The sequence below is a fragment of the Dermacentor variabilis genome, chromosome 1 (genome assembly GCF_050947875.1).
Source record: "Dermacentor variabilis isolate Ectoservices chromosome 1, ASM5094787v1, whole genome shotgun sequence".
Taxonomy (NCBI): Eukaryota; Metazoa; Arthropoda; class Arachnida; order Ixodida; family Ixodidae; genus Dermacentor; species Dermacentor variabilis.
The window spans coordinates 242,585,238-242,602,510 of NC_134568.1; the positions used below are offsets into that span (position 1 = coordinate 242,585,238).

Below are 17,273 nucleotides of genomic sequence, written 5' to 3' on the forward strand. Positions count from 1 at the left end.
TGCGCCCAGTGCCAGTAGCTTCGTATGTGCTGTGCTTTCTCTACGTTTAGTTTGCATTGAAGTGAGAGACAGCGTGAAGGTCAATTCACTCGCTGCTGCTGCTGCGCTTATCTTGCTTAATTTGCTATCGCAACCAATGCTTCGTTTTTTGGGTGAAACTGCAACTTACTTGTTTGTTTTTTTACCGTGGATGTTCGTCACTTGCTCTTTGCAATAAAGTTGTTATACATTGTGACAAAAGTTTCGTAAGTGAGGCATTTCAGATACTACTGGCTTCCGATAAAACGGGCATTTTTTGTCGGATTATCAGGGTCAGTGTAACGAGAGTCGACTGTGTGTGTGTGTGTGTGTGTGTGTGTGTGTGTGTGTGTGTGTGTGTGTGTGTGTGTGTGTGTGTAATTGATGTCAGAACAAGACAACTGTGCCGAGTTTTTGGCGCCTCTAGTTAGCAAAAGCAGTGCCTCCAATATTTAGCAGCTGCCTCCAAGACGCTGCCATCGCTGGTCTGTGAGGCATCACCATTTATTCCAGCTGGCAGGTGACGCGCTACGAAAATAGCCAAGAATAGCCAGAGCCAGTAGAAGTGAATAATCTAGTTCAATAAAGGCAAGTACCACCAAAAATATTTACAAAAAAAATTTCTTTTTCTTCGTGTAATGACCGCACCCCCAATCTTCACCCAAATCTCGGAGAAAAAAACTGTGGCCATTACCAAGTATATACGGTATACGGCCAAGTATGTACGGTATCTTCCAAGAGCCAATTTAATGATTGAAATAATGAGTCTTGGCCAATAGAAAAACAGATGCCGGCTGAGACTGTCGGTTGGCATAGGACTATCGAAAAAGTATGTTTATATATAGTAGAAATAATGGAAGTTAGTATATTGCTGCTATGAATTTTGCAATTGTGCTCAATAAAGACAACTTAGGACTTCAATTGTCTGCTAGAAATATTAGCATTTTTGCTGGCAGTGTTCAGTTATGTAATCTTGTTGCTGTGCTAATTAGGGAAAACGTTAACTGACCTGACTGAAGAATGCATTATAGTGAACTTGCCCACTGTTGTGCAGGTGTACAATCCTCGCATCCGGGTTGAGTCTCTACTGGTGTCACCCATAAGCAAGGCCAGCTCACAGCAGCGAGCAGGTCGTGCTGGCCGCACAAGGCCAGGCAAATGCTTCAGACTGTATACAGAGAAGGCATACAAGACGGAGATGCAGGACCAGACATATCCTGAGATTCTTCGGTCAAACCTTGGCTCAGTTGTTCTCCAGTTAAAGAAGTTGGGCATTGATGACTTGGTGCACTTCGATTTCATGGATCCTCCAGGTAACATACGTTTGTTTCTTGTCGAGTACGTCTGTTTTGATGTGATTGCTGCACTGATTGCACCAAACTTGGAAATGCAGCTAAACCTGCTATTTCATGAAATATTTAGGCTGAATTTGAGTATTTTGTGCTCAGCCTTTTGTGCACAATCATAAAAGCATATTCACACTATGCCAACAAAATGCCGATAGCATTTATTGTCTGATTCATCAGTAGGCACTGTTGCTGAAGGGCCAGTTTGTCATACTAGGCTGATGCAGCCAGTAACAGCGAGTCACTGGCCTTTATGATGATGATGCCAACAAAACCAATCTGCCAGCTGTAGTTTAAAGTGTGCAATCGATTGCTGACAACCTAAGTGCTGTAATGCTTGAACACATGTTCGTTTAAGTGGTAAACACACATTCCAAAGTCAAAATGCATGAATAGAGCACTGCACAGTCCGAATTGTTTTGGTATGGGTTTGCATGACCTGGCCCAGCCCGTGCTCGTGACTATGGTCGAACTTGTTTATAACGATGCTGGTTCTAACAATATACTGGTTGTAACAATGAAAAGCTGCTGCACCGTCAATTTTTGTATGTTTTCTATGGGGAAATAACCCGCTTACTACAATGACCCCGTGCTGCATTATTGGTTATAAAGATGAAGTCTGGCTGCTGGCTGTCCGTGCCGTAAGGTAATGGAATGTGAAATCCTTGAAAAGAAAAAAAGTGCGAGCCGCTGCGGGATTGCCCGCCACCCCAACTGCCACCGCTGGCTTCTCTCCATGAGAGATGCACGCCAGCCTCGTGCACATCTCTTTTGTCGCCCGTCCACCCCTCTGAACACGAATGGGCTGTGCCCATAGCTCTCCGCCACGCCACCCTCTGAAAAACAAATGGACCGTGCCAACTTCACTGACAACACTGCCGGCACTGCTACCAGATTGTTAGCTCGGCCCTCACAGCTAGTTCTTTATTCTCTGGCCCTCATTCTGCGCAATTCTGCTAACGGATGAAGTCGCTCGTGCTTGTCTTTGTCCTTGGATGATTCAGTCCCTCATGGGTTTGTTTTCGTGAGGGACCTTCCACTTCGCCACGTGGAGCACCTGGATGCCTTAAAGAAGGACGTCGGCAAGCTTCGCATAAAGCAAGGAAGGTAGACAGACATGCGGTTTTCTTGTGCAAGCCAGTAGGAAGTATGTGGTGAGATGCTTGTGGCGATCTGACTCCAGCGTTTCTTCTGGATTTCTCAAGCTGAGATCCTGCTGCTACAAGCGATGCCTCGGCGGAGCTTGTGTCACTTGCCGCCCGTAACCCTTTGCATTTGTTATATCAGTGCCGTTCTTGAACGCCGACAGCCGCAGCTTGTTAACAACACGCAATTGGAGTGCACAGGAAGCAGAGTTAAGCAGTTGAATAAGTCAACGCAATTAGAAGCCGGATGGATGAAAGGGGTGGGGAGAACCGACCTCCCCACAATTATAGTTTTCTCAGAAAAGCTCGTGGCACTTTCGTGCATTTTGTGGCACGTGCTCGTGCATTTTCGTGACACTTGAATATTGTTATTAGTGGGTTCAACTGTATATGAACAGGCCCGCCGGAAGAACTTTAAGGCTTTAATAAGACTGTCATTGCCTCATTGGTGTCTTCTAAGACGTTGCAATACAACTTAAATGCAGTGGCAGTGAAACATTGCGAGCTTGTCCCTACAAAGCACGTGCACAGCTTACTTGAAAAGGCCGACAAGCAAAACCTGAGTTAAAAATTTCTGGAAGGCCGGTGTCAACCACGGTGTGGTAAGCACACTGCTTCTCACTAATGTGTGAGCACACAATGTTAATGGGAGCTGTAGAAGCTAGAATGCTGCCCTGGCTACAGCTGAACCGATTAGAGGGTGGTTCGTTTTGTTGCACAGCATGGAACACGATCCAGCACTAACTAGCCTGGTCCCATACCCTGCATGTCTGGCATTGCTTTATCTGGACTACCATACTACTAATACTGTGTAATCTCGATGATGCGATCACGGCTAATACGAATATCTGGATGATACGAATTTTCTGTGGTCCCTGCCGAGCCCCATTACTTTGCAACGTGCTAGAGAACGGTTGTTACGAATCAATTTTCGACCCGCGTCGGTTGATACGAAAATTACCGAAGACACTTTGGAAATTTGAAAGTGTGCTTGGCGAAAGCCAGGCGCTGCTGCCGTCTGCGCCCCAATTCATTCGCTTTAGTGTTCGGCGATGTCGCCTGTCGCTGCTGCCGCTTTCGTTCTGCTTCCCTGCCTTGGTACCCGGCGATCTAATCAGTCGCTGTTGGCGTTTCCGTTCTCCCTCCCTTGCTTTCGCACCTGGTGACATGTTCATTCGTCGCATGCGCGTTCGCTCCTTGTTCTTCTGGCGTTTGGTGTTGGGGGAATCCGGCGTCCGCTGCCGCTTCCCCGAACCTCTTGGCGCGCAATCACTGGGCCGCTCCGGAGCTATGGGTCTCACTCACTCGACTGCGACAAGAAGTCTGACGAAGGAGCAGCGGAGTGGCGGTGCAGCTGCCACCGCCGACACCCGCGCGCTCGTTGTACCGCTTCAGTGTGACGTCACGGTTGCTGTGCGCAGCTGCGCCCCCGACCTGCGCGCCGGTTGCTAAGGAGAGGAGGAGGTTGCGCTGCTGCGCGGAGGAGAGGCCACGGTTGGCAGGATTCCAGCGCACGGACGGACGCGACCGCGAGCATGAGCCCCACCGACGGCAGTGAAAGAGAACAGAGCGCGCAGTTACGCGATTTCTCCCTCTCTCTTTTGGTGGGGAGGCGCGGACGCGGCGCCGGACAGCGCGGAGGCCGCGACTGGGCGCGAAGAGTTTGAAGCGGTGGCACTTTTGTTGCTTTTGTGCTTTTCCTCCTTTTCCGCGTGCCATCGGACGGAGTGGCTGCTGTGCTTCGGTCCACGTTCTTTGTGTTACACGTGGGCGATGGCGAAGGACCACCACTGGCGGCTGAAACGCTGCACGCGCTCGAAGTTCTGAGGCGTGCTATGGCCCGGATGAAATCAGTGACGACACGTGCACGCGTTTTCATGGATTTGAACAAAGTCTGCTAATTGACCTGACAAAGAAAAAGAAGCAGACGGACATTAGATACTTTTTCTTCAAGAAATAAATCCTTTTTACATACGTGTGCCTGAGTGAGTTCACCTCTGACTCATTAACTTAGCTAGTTTTAATTGTTTCGATGATACGAATTCGGCTAATACGAATATTTTTCGTGACCCCGTGAGATTCGTATCATCGAGATTCCACTGTAATAATAATAATAAGCTACCTACAAAAAAAATCTGTTTTGTCTAAAAAGTCGATCACATCAGTCTGAGGTATCAGCGCATCTCCTGGCATCAACATCGGGTGAAATGGCGTGTGTTTTGTACAATACGCGGAAGTACTTTTGTCTATGCATTTCGAGATGTGGGACACGTGATCAGAATGTCTATTACTGTTGACAGTTCACAGCATTTGTCACATGTTGAAAGTTTTTTTTAATTAAGCTTTAATTAGTGCAGGGTATGCTGCATTCACTAACAAAATTTTATCATCTTGTGTCTGGCGCAGCATAGCCTTAGTCGCTTTTGCACCATTAAACTCCGTTTAACTAATAAAAAACTACCGAACATACTTTTGTAGCCCTGAAACCAAATTTGCCACTTGCGCTAATATAGACGTAGAAGTAGGCAGTAAAAATAAAATTTTAATTGTACCTCTAAACAGCGTATCGAGTGTTAGGTGCACTGAAATAGTCAGAAATGTGTACTTGCTTTCGTGGTAATTTCAGGTTCACTACCGCATTGTGCATCACGTCCAGCTGTTGGGCAAAAACTGGCGGAAATAATTTAGCTTGCATACTCTTTAAAGCAGTGAAACACAACGCTGAAGCGTTGTGCGTGGGCTGAGAGTATGTCAGGACTGTTGAGGTTTACTTATGAACTGTTGAGAGAGAATCTCACTTGTGACTAAGTTCAGGCCTTATACCAGTTAGCTTACTATCAGTTGATAGAAATTGCTCATATTCGAAAATTTTGCTTCTGTATGAATCTCCTATTTTTTGTATTTGAGAATGTACGACTCGATTTGCAATGGTTTTCACCATTAAAAAAAAATATATATTTTATTCACTGTGTGTTTTACTAACCCCGCCCTTCCGTTTTCTTTTTGAATAAAATAAAGACCAGTCCTAACTATTCAAACTGTATTAAGTTTTTATTTTTTAACATGCTTACTAGAGAGTGGTAGCATCGGGCAACATGGTGTCAACCCGTCTTGACATGAAACGAAGTTTTGTGTCTTTCGGGGAATTTGGAAATGTCAACTTGGTAGACACCCGGAGTATAGATACCAGCAGTCATAGAGGCATTACATAATCAAGGAGTACATGACGCTTACGTAAATATCTTTCAAAGTATCTACAGAGATTCCACAGCTACTTTAACCCTTTCAGGGTCGATTTTTTTCGCCATATGCGACCACCCAGGGTTGATTTTTTTTATTGCAGACTCCAAATCTTCTGAGCGACCTATTTTTAAAAATTGACCGTAATTTTTCTGGGTGACCGTAAAGTGGTAAATAAATACTTTGTGTTGGTATGTATGTACACTTTATTCATGAATAACAAAAATAAAAAAAGGAAATAAACTGATAAGAATTCAAAATTTGATGCATTGTTATAGTTCATGGCTTAGAATATGCACACACGAGAATATTTCGCAAGTCTCAAATGTTCCTGCTCTCACACTAATTATTTATCGAACTGTGTAGGTGACCGCACAAGAAAACTGTGTGGTTGTGTGCCCGTCAGAAAAGTCTCCGCCCAAAAAAAAAAAAGAAAAGAAAAGGAAACGCAAGCACAGTGGCATCCTGCCTATGCTCACCGCTGTGAGCACTAAACAAGCGAGAAACAGGCAGCTGCCCTTTGAGCAATTATTAACGAGGTAGCCATCAGTTTTGCGAGTGCAAGAAGCCGAAACTGCCCGCGGAACAAAACCCAAACCGCCGCCCGCCAGCGCACGTGCCAATGCGCGAGCAATGGTATATAGACGCGCCAGAGCTAACTAGCTATAAAACAAACCATGCAACGAAAACCGAGAGAGATAGGTGTGAGAAAAAAATTATCTGCATTCCCACATAGTGGCAGCACATGCCAAAAAAGAAAAAATTAGGAAATTGGTGCACTTTTTAAACGTACAGACGGCGCTGTAAATATACGGCATTGGCCATTTTGGACTTGTTCGTGGCGCTGTATATTTACGTCACTGACCCTGAAAGGGTTACTTCTCCACGCAAAAAAAAGTAGGAAGATACCTATAATGAAAGAGGTCAGACAAGGAGACACAATCTCTCCAATGCTATTGAAGCTTTCAAGTATACAAGCTAATAAACTAATCTGGCATCAAAGGGTTAACAGATTAGCATTTTCTTTCATATTGTTGCAGTGCATACATATTGCTTAGCTACAAATAAAGGAAAAGCAAGATGAGATTTCTATGCAGTGTTTACAGATTGAAGTAGCCAGGGTAGCAAAAGAGTAATCGTGCACATTGTCCCACCGATCGACGTTTTCATTCACATCAGGGACATGGCATCAAGGCCAGTGGGAATGGGTTCTATAGTAGCTGTGTCATCACAGTAAAAGGCAGAATGGAGGAAATACTGGGAAGCGTTTTAGGTCAGTGCAAGGGTTGAGTCATTGTTTCGTTGCAGTGCGACTGGGTGTCTCCCAATAACTCCACTTCAACAAATGGCGCACTATCCACAGTCGCGCAATGAATGCACTTGTAGTTAAGAGTGCCTCTAAAATGTATCAAAGACAACATCGATGGCATTTCCTTGAGGTGGTTTGATGTTGTTTTCATTTTCTAGCTCCAGAAACATTGATGCGTGCACTTGAGCTCCTGAACTACCTACAGTCCCTGGATGACAATGGGGAACTGACCGAATTGGGATCCATAATGGCCGAGTTCCCCCTGGACCCTCAACTTGCCAAGATGCTGATCACATCGTGCGAATACAATTGTTCCAATGAAGCCCTCTCCATCACAGCCATGTTATCAGGTACTGAATTCTGAGGAGCTTTTGCAATGTTGAGAATGTGTGAAAAAAATATTTATGAGGGTAGAATGCCATGACATCAGATGTATTATTCTAGAAATGCTAGTGTGAGTGTAGCATTTGAGGGGATCGCAAGGGCATGTGGTGCATGAAAGCGTGCTTAGATGTGACACACCAGTCAGCACCCACTACCATGTTTCCTCGAATCTAGGCTGGCCCCGATTCTAAGCCGACTCCGGAATGTCCGGGAAGGTGACTTACCTTGAATGTAGGCCGAACAAAAGAAGTTACGGACAGCGTTCACAAAATTAAAATGCCATTTATTCAATCTGAACATGCCGAGCTCACTCTACGTCGTCATCGCTGCTAGCCTTGTCGCTATCTTCTTTAGTACTATCATCTCGTTGCGGCACACGTAGAAAGCGTCTCCTGTTGCCCTCCAACAAACAGATATTTTTCTCATCGATGCTAAAGTCTCTCCTGGCTTGAATGTTTGACAATGCCTCTGCGGCTAGCACAACTTTTCGTTTGAAAGCGGCACTATAGTGGCATCGCCTGTTTGGTGCCATTATGATAAGGCAACGCCGCACATCGATATGACACACGTCAAAATAGTGATGTTGCTCGTGTACTTCAGTTTGCTACTGGCATGGCTAGCGGCGGCTGCGGTACTGACTTTTCTAGGTGACACTAGCTGTGCACCATATTTATCACTTTCCATTAATAACTGGTGTATTTTTTAAAACCCTCAAAATCTAAGTTGACCCTAGAGTTTGGTATATGATTATTTGGGGAAAAAAAAAACTTGTTGGCCTAGATTCAAATAAATAGGGTATTTCATATTCCTTTCTCTACAACTAGTCCATCCTTTTGGCAGGGTTGTGCTTGCAGGTGATGTTGCATGTGCGTTGAACCTCTACGGTGCCTTTTAGTGCATTTTTCACTGCTAATTATTGTACCCTGAATGGCAACTCTGGTGATTTTTACTATGTCAGAGTAGTGGCAATTTTATGTTCCCATGACCCTCCAGTCACACGTGGGATAGTAGAAATCCTCTGGGAAATCAAAAGTAATTTTATTGGGGTCGGACAACCAATTTTGTTGGTACCTGTATTTTAGTCCAGCAGAAAGCATGCTGGTCATGATGTCCATTCCTGCAGTGGTAACCTGCGGTGGAAATGTGGAGGGTGCCATGGAACATTTTTATTAGAATTTTTCTATCTACAGTCATGATCAGGACCATGAAGTTTGTGGGGTCTCACATGGGCTCTTCGGGCAAAAAAAAGCGACAACACAGTAGCACAAACAATCAAAAGGGGCATGTATTGCACCTCTAATACACTAATGCCTGCTAGCCATATTGCTACCCATAGAATATGCCGATGGATGTGCAACAAATCGAGGAAGTGCTTACCACAACTGGATAGCGAGCGAATATGTTAACTCCCATACTGGACTATGTACAGTCACGCGAACAGTGGCGCATTCCAATGATAGTGTTCATTCATTCAGAGGAGATGCTCCTCGAAACTTCATCTTTATTACTTGTATGTACTAGAGGTTTGAAAATACAACCAGTTAGTTTTCTGTGCAGATTTTAAATATTTGATAACTTATTGTGTAGGTGTTACAGTTTCTGAGTTTTGTGATACACAATGGCAAGATATAGTAATCTTTGTGGGCACTTTTTTTATGAACTAAATTTTCACAAAAAGCATTGTGCTGCAGCATGTTTAGCTCTTTGTAAATCACAAAGTGCCGATATCTAACCAAACAGCATGTAAAACTGCTGAAACTATCCAAAAAGATTAGGGCATTTCAACTGTGTTCCCTGAGATATAACCTTGTTCTTTTGCAACTACTGCTTAGGGATATTGCAATTTCAAGTAGGTATCAGCACTGTACATATCTTCAAGAGTATGTATGCCAAATTTCATTAGTATAAGACAACTATAAACGTACAAGGTCGTTTTCATGTGACTAGAAAAAAATTTGGAAAGGTTGGTTGCGCTTTGTAGACGATCACAAGGAAGAAGACAGGACAGGCGCCTGATTTGCGCCTGTCCTGTCTTCTTCCTTGTGATCGTCTACAAAGCGCAACCAATCTTTCCAAATACAATGAATCAACTTGCCCAACAACGCATTCTGCTAAACTAGAAAAAAATTAGTTGGAGTGTTCTATCTTTTTTTTGCTGTTTGAATAGATATCTGCACTTAGCAGTTTACAGAGAAATTTATTACACAATAATGTGCCCACAAAATCGCACTATTTTGCCATTGTGTAGGACATACCTCAAGAACTATAATGGCTACACAGAAACTTTTAAAAGACATATTTGAAATCTGCTTGTAACTCTCTATAAGTGGATGAATTTTAAAATCTCTAGCACAAATACATTAAAAATGTTTTTTAGAGGAGCGTCTCCCATTGGGGGGAGGTGTCCTGCTCCTAAGCCTTTCGCAGGACGGTCTCTCAAAATGTGTCTGTGCATGCGTGTTATATCCGCACCGCTCACTGACCCCGAGCCTACTCCCTTTTGCGCCCCAGTAACCCCTCCGTTAGGTAGCGTTAGCATCGCAACACTGGCACATTCTCGTAATATGCTGGAACCACACCAACTCCCGGCGGTGCAAAGCCACGCGGCGAAGCTGGAACAAGAGACGAGAGGCATGCGGGGAAAACAATATCAGGGGACACGTGAAAGTCGAGCATACCCACAAGTTGTATGCTAAAAGCAGTGATAGGCGAGTACGATATCGATTATATGCCAGCATTGGTGGGAAGCGATAGGATATGCCAGTAGTGCTATTCATATAGTGCTATTCATATTGTGCTGGCACCCATTTATGGCACAATTAGTCGATGGCATTTTGTATCTGACAGGGAAACCACAAAACTCGGGATACTAAGTATGGTGCACTTCATGACACTCAACTTATGTACTGTAATCTGATTTATCCAACTCTAGTAGCAAGGTTTCGCTACCAGTATGCACTACATACCGTTCTTATCGACTCTCCGTGCCAATCTAAAATCACAATTTCTAATTAAGTCATGAACAGCATCATCGATTCTATCACTATAAATCATGGCCTTTTCATTTGTGCCTTCTCGTCACACATTCTGGGAAGTTGTCGGTCCCATTAACTCTTTTCCTACCTTGCCCATTGGCCAGCTTTTAACCCACTAACAATGGTTTTGAGAGCTGTTTTTGGACGTTCCGTGGGCATACTGCTCCATATCACTTATAGTGGTGGAACAGCTGTGCCAATTGCGTCAAATTGCGGCGAGAGCAGCCCTCTGTGCCATCCTGCTCCAAAATGGCATTTTAGTAAAAAATAGCACTAAACCTGCTCCAAAGAAGTAAAAGAGCTGCCGTGCTAGTAAAAATGAAACCAAGACCTAAACTGCACTGTCATCATCATTACCGTAGACCATTATGATAGCTGACGCTATCGGTCGTCTATTTTATGTTTTCACTCTCGACGTACCGTATTTACATGATTGTAAGTCGACCACTTTCTTTAAATTTGAAAGTCTGAAGTTGGGGGGTCGACTTACAATCGAAACCAAAACGTGGCCCCGCCAAAAAAGCGAGACCAACGGGAGCTACAACGTAGTTACAATTTTATGTTTGCTCTTTGGCCCTACCCGTATCTTTTCGCTATCCCACGTGTTTGTTCGCTTTTCAGAAAGGTTTTTCAACATTTTTGAGAGTTTTACAGTGCATGCAACACTCATGGTGGGGGGGGGGGGGGGGGTGCCGATAGTTGATGGAAGCGCAGCTGTTCCCATTTGTTGCGGCACCCTCAGAACGGCAGCGCTTGTGGGGAGTATCGGTAGTTCATGGAAGAGCAGACACCGCTCGCAGGTTTCTCCTTCTCTGTTGAAAGGCATTGGCATTGGTTTGACGCGTTCCACTTGACTGCCGGTTACGTGCTACTTCTATGCTTCCCCAGTCCTCATGAGTGGTCCAGGCCCACTAATCGTTCGGCACTCATTCACAGCAGCGTTCAAGAAGGCTGCCATCCTTTACGCCGAAGAAACAAATCACTGCGCAGCGGGCCGCAATTTCGATGTTTCTGAACGGGTGGTGCGAGAGTGGCAACTGCAGCGAAGCGAAATTTTCACTTGTGACGGCAAGTGAAAAATTTCCCACGTGCCGAAGTCTGGACTCTTTCCGGAGTTGTAGGCTAAGCTTGCGGCGTACGTCGCTGAAATGCGGGATCGGTCCCTGCCAGTGAAGTGCGACATGGTCATGAAAGAAGCCCGGACCTTCGCCTTAATTTTAAGGCCCTGCTCCGCCGTGAGTACAACGAGTGGCTGGCAGCAGAAGACTGCGAAATTACGTCAACCAGACCTGTCAAAAGAGCCTCCCTGATGGCTGCGTGTGGTTGGGGGCATTCGGCGTGGGCTGCTGTTCCACAAGATGTCCTGGTGCGGTCATTTGCCAAATGTGAAATTTCGCTGGACCACGACGTGCTGTGGGACCGCAGCAACGATGACGATGGCAGCACTAGTGAAGACGAATAGTCCAGTGACTATGTCAGCTACTAATAAATTTTCGTTATCGAATGCGCCCTCGGGTATGTTCTTTTTTTTTTTCCCCTGTCACGCGATATGGGGGGGTCGACTTACAATTGTTTAAATACGGTACTTCTCTCTGGTGGGAGGTTCCAGTATTCTGCCTTTGTATGGTCTTGTTGCTTGTGCTCTTTGTGGTGCAGTTTCATATTACCTTGCACTACTGTGGCGTGGAGATCGCTTAAGGAGGCTGTTGGATTAGAAAGCAGCTTTGGATAATGTTGAGTTCACTTTGTTTAGAATAGTTGTTGACATTGCCAATTTAGAGACACCATGTTATATGGATACTTCACTGCTGGCTAGGAGGAGGAGCAGAAAAAAGAAAGGGAAAGATGGGGAGGTTAGCAAGCATTGGCTAATAATTTGCTACAGTTGAACCTCACTGTATTGAACACAGATATATCAAATTATTGCTCATAACAAACTCTTGCCATACATACCACATCGAAAATCATATACATCTCACTTTTTTTTTTAATAAAATGGGGTCATATGTAAAATGGATAAATCAAACTCTACCGCCCCAGACCGCATTCCCTCTTGTGACAGGAGGTAGGTGTTTCTGACTGCTGTACGTACGTATTGATCGCACCGGAAGCACCATTTGACTGCATGTGCTCACTGGTATCTATACTCCGGTTGTCTACCAAGTTGGCATTTCCAAATTCCCTGAGTGACACAAAACTTCATTTTATGTCAAGACGAATTGACACCCTGTCGCCCAGTGCTACCACTCTGTGGTAAGCATGTTAAAAAAAAAAAAAAAAAACGTAATGCAGTTTGAATAGTAAGGATTAGTTTTTATTTTATTCAAAAAGAAAACAGAAGGGCGGGGTTAGTAAGATGGTGGTGATGCACTGAGCGTTTTCAGCTGCTGCGCTAAGCTACACATTTGCACTGATCGTGCCTGAACTGCGATTTGAACATAGTGGCACACACAGGTGGCGGCTTGGCTTGTTTGACAAGGCAGCAAATTTGATGCACTGACTTCTCCTTGGTGCTGCAGCTAGGCCAGTCGTGGTTATCGTGGTGCGGTCTGTGCTGCGTGTGGTGTTGTGATGGTGGCAAAAGTGAACAAGTGAATGTCGCTGACATTTGCTGCGAAACTTCGAGGTTGCCCGACACGTCGAGAATGCAGGGAAGTCTATTGTCGCCAGAGCTGTCGGCATACTGCAGGCAGCATGTGTAGTGACAACTTCATTGGTGGTGATGACACCACTAGAACCATGGCCGAGCTGATGGATGCGGAGATCACCGCAGAGGTTAGTGCCGAGCAGCATAATGAAGAGGCTGCCATACACGATCCCACAAGCACTGATGTTACCCTGCTCCTGTCTTTTGAGTGAGGCTGGATTATGTAGAGGATTATGAGTGAGTTTGGATTCTGTAGAGGAGGCCTTGATTAGGCACACTGTTACTAATAAGAAGCAAGCTACCATACTTACTCAAAGGTTGGCCAAACAAAAAAAGCGAGGATAGAGTTCACCAAATGAAAACTGCATTTATTGAATATGAACATGTCGAGCCCATTCTATATTGCTATCTTCCTTGTTGCGGCCCACGTAAAAAGCGTCTCCTGTTGCCTCCTCAAACAACGGACATTTTTCTCATCGATGCTGAAGTCTCACCTGGCTTAAACGTTTCACAGTGCCTCTGCAGCTAGCACAACTTTTTGTTTGAAACTGGCAGCATAGTGGCATCGCCTGTTTGGTGCCATTACGATAACGCCACCCTGTGCACCGATACAACACAGGTCAAAATGGCGACATCACTCGTGTGCTTCAGTTGGCTACTGGTGCGGCTAGTAGCGGCTGTGATTCGGACGTTTCTAGATGACACTAGCTATGCACCATGTTTATCACCTTCAATTACAAACTGGCACGTTTTTTTAAAAACGTAGCCCGACCCTAGAGATTGCTATATGATTACGAGAAAAAAAAAGTACTGGCCTCCCTCCTGATATAACGAACTTGCTAAAGATTTTTTACGTGGGACGGAGAAGATGTCCTCTGCCACATAGGAAACTAGGCAGACCACACGCTTTAACACCCAGCCTACTCCAGGTCGGGGCATACCCTAACGCCGAACTGTTACGCAGAATCTATCCAGAGATACAGTCATCCATTATTTGCAAGCTATGCTCAGGCATAGCTAACTTTGAACACGTGCTCTGGCGGTGCCCTGTGTTACGTGACGACGTCACGGTGTCCAAATGGGAGGCTGCCCTAAGCAGCCCCGATCTTGAAGCACAGCTACGGGCTGTCCATCGGGCCCGCGACGCAGCAGAGAGGCTTGGCCTCTCTGTGCCAACGTGGGAGCGTTCCAAAGACAGTTCCGAAGACACGCATTCCAAAGGACCAGAATAAAGTTTTACCATCCCATACTGACCTAGATTTGAATAAATATGGTACCATATTTACTCGCATAATGATCACACTCCTGAATTTTGTCGTCAAAATTCGTTTTTTTTTTCTTTCCCATCTAATGATCGCACCCTGAACTTGTTGCAAGGATATGTCGTGTGCCAAGTCTAGCTAATGATGATCGCACTTGCCATCTATTGAATGCTACACGAACGACTCTTGAAGACATACCAAGCGGTTTGCATGCGCCCAACATTCTTAAGCAAATGCCCCATTTCATTCCTTTCAACAAGAAATGAAATGCGGCAACCGCACTTCCATGAAAAAAAAAAAACAAAAGCTACAACCAAACTCGGTTTTATTATTTGTAGGCTTCATAACGGTATTGGTCAACAACAACATAAAGGGCATCTTTCGATTCTTCTCGTCTGCACTCGTGGGCACGCAATAAATCTCAATTGGCAACTATAGTGGCCACGTTTACACTGATACATTAGAAGTGTGCCCTATTCATATGCCGACGCTTGTGACGCAGCTAAGATATTCGCTCACCCTTAGCGGAAACGTGCCGTATTAGGATAGCAGTGAAAACAAATGCCACAGTTTCTGCAGCATGGCCGTCATGTGTTTCTATGCCGCTGGCAGCTAAGGGCGTCCATCTCTGTTTCTGTCCCCTAAAAGTGGACATGGCTACGTTATTGTTGCAAACTTGCCGCTATAAACAATATTCATTACTGTTGCAGAAGAAACTGTTTCGATGCACATAATGTACTCACGAGAAGAAAAATAATCGCGTTCGGCGCATTCGGCTTGCTCTGCCGGCCGCCATTTTTGTTTCGGTCTCCTGCACTGACAGCGGCAGCTGCCTGCTTGTCATCCTGCAGCAAATGCGGGATGAAAAAAGAAAATGTTTCTTTTCATGGGAAATTTAACCCGCGAAATGATCGCACCTATGAATTTGCATCAATTTTCTTGATAAAAAAGTGTGATCATTATGCGAGTACAGTTGCCGACCGTTTATTCGGACCTCATGGGGACTGCGGAAATGTCCGAATAAACAGGTGTCCGAAAAAGCAGATTAAGAAAAAGAAATGAAATCCTTTATTTCCACGCACTTATTCGGGCTCGGCAGTAGGCTTGAAGAAATCGTGAATGCGCCGTTGCACGCTGTTCCATTTACGCGCAATCAGATATGCCTGAATCTCGGGGAGGGTCGTACGGTCACTACAGGCGGCTGAAAGCACAGTCACTGCTTGTACACGCTCCGCATGCGACGGCAGTGTAGCACATGGTGCAGCAGAAACCTGACGAATGATCTCGCCGTCATCGAGTTTTGCGCATGTCAGTACAGCAGCGTGAGCACCTGTGAAACTGTCAAATGAGACGGTGTCCGGAACCACTGCACAGGTCTCGGCAGAACATTTTCGGCGTCAGTAGCGTGCACATCGGAAGGCGACAAATCCTAGCCTCCCGGCACCCGCTTGCCGGCATTCCCCAGCGCAGACGGCGCGGGCACTGTCGGTGCCATTAGAGACTTGACGCAATGTTTCCGTATGCCGCGTTGGATCACCGAAACTTCGACACAGCACACAAAGCAAACACCACCGTGCCGACACCAGTCACACAAACGAAAAAACGTGGCCTGCTCGCAGCGTCGTGCGCGAAGAAACAAATCAGCTGCTGGATTGTCTTGACATGGCTTACTAAGCTGAAACCGGAACTGCTGCAGAGCAACTCTATCGAACCAGGCGGAAACGATGATGATGAGCGGGGATTTTCAGTAGCGCCACTTCGTGGGGCAGCAAGGAAGCTCCGTTCAAAACAAAAATGGCGTTCAGCAAGTCGAACCATGCACCGGTCAGAGTCGGTGCATGATGCTCTCGACCGAGTTGGCTCAAGGAGTGTCCGAAAAATCAGACGAGAGGTTGCAAGGTGTCCGAACTTTCGGCAGTTGTTATACATTATGGTCTATGGGGAGAATGGCGGTGCCGCGAAGCTGACCGAATAATCGGGCATGTCCGGATTTTTGGAGTCCGGAAAATCGGTCGGCGACTGTAAATATGGTATGTTGCTGCAGTTATTTAACACAAAGCAATAAAGTGTTCGTTTGATGCTTCAAGTGAGTATTCACTGCGCTGTGAGTGATTTATTCATTAACTTACTCAGGACCTTGACTCATCTTTTTGATCATTTTACCTTTTGAACTCTGGCTATATCGAACTATTTCACAATTCCAGTGCTGTTCGATATGCCGAGGTTGGACTGTATTAGTATGCACCTTCCTTATAACCCTGCACAATCGGAAGAGCAGACCCTATGGTTTTAATTTAAACAGTTCTTACACAAGCCATCACACAGTTATGCAAAAGGGACTGTGCGTTAAAAGTAGAGAAACTTTTGGAAGTCTTAGTCGTGCACATTCTATAGTACACGTCCTTGTTCTGCTGTCCCCCCCCCCCCCTCATTTTTTCCTTGCTGTGTAAACGCCTGTTGCAAGTTAAATGTTAGAATTGGATTTATACCGTGAAATGTGCACAGGGAAAGGCATTGTATTAAAAACTATTAATACAGTCGACTCTCGTTACAACAGACCCTGATAATCCGACAAAAACGTCAGTTTTATCCAAAGTCCGTAATATCCGAACGCCTCACTTCTGAACCTTTCATCGCAACTCTAACAACTTTATTGTAAAGAGTGAGTGTTGAACTTCCAAAGTAAAAAACAAACAAAAAGTCGGTTTCTCCCAAAAGGTGAAACAGCGATTGCACTAAGCAATCAAAGCAAGATAAGTGCGGCAGCAGCACCGAGCGAATTGGCCTTCGTACTCTCTTGCTTCAATGTGAACTAAATGTAGAAAGCGCAGCACATACGAAGCTACCGACACTTGGCGCACTTGTCCATGTCGCAGATTGCTTTCAA

The 17,273-nt window shown here is 45.3% G+C and overlaps 1 protein-coding gene across 1 annotated transcript in view; it reads left to right on the forward strand.

Moving 5' to 3' along the window:
* Window positions 1-17,273, forward strand: part of Dhx15 (DEAH-box helicase 15) — an 87,772-nt gene that overhangs the window by 36,545 nt on the left and 33,954 nt on the right. The window contains exons 7-8 of the mRNA XM_075672493.1: window positions 1,073-1,331; window positions 7,217-7,408. Coding sequence (XP_075528608.1) covers window positions 1,073-1,331; window positions 7,217-7,408 — 451 coding nt within the window. The remainder of the gene's footprint in view (window positions 1-1,072; window positions 1,332-7,216; window positions 7,409-17,273) is intronic.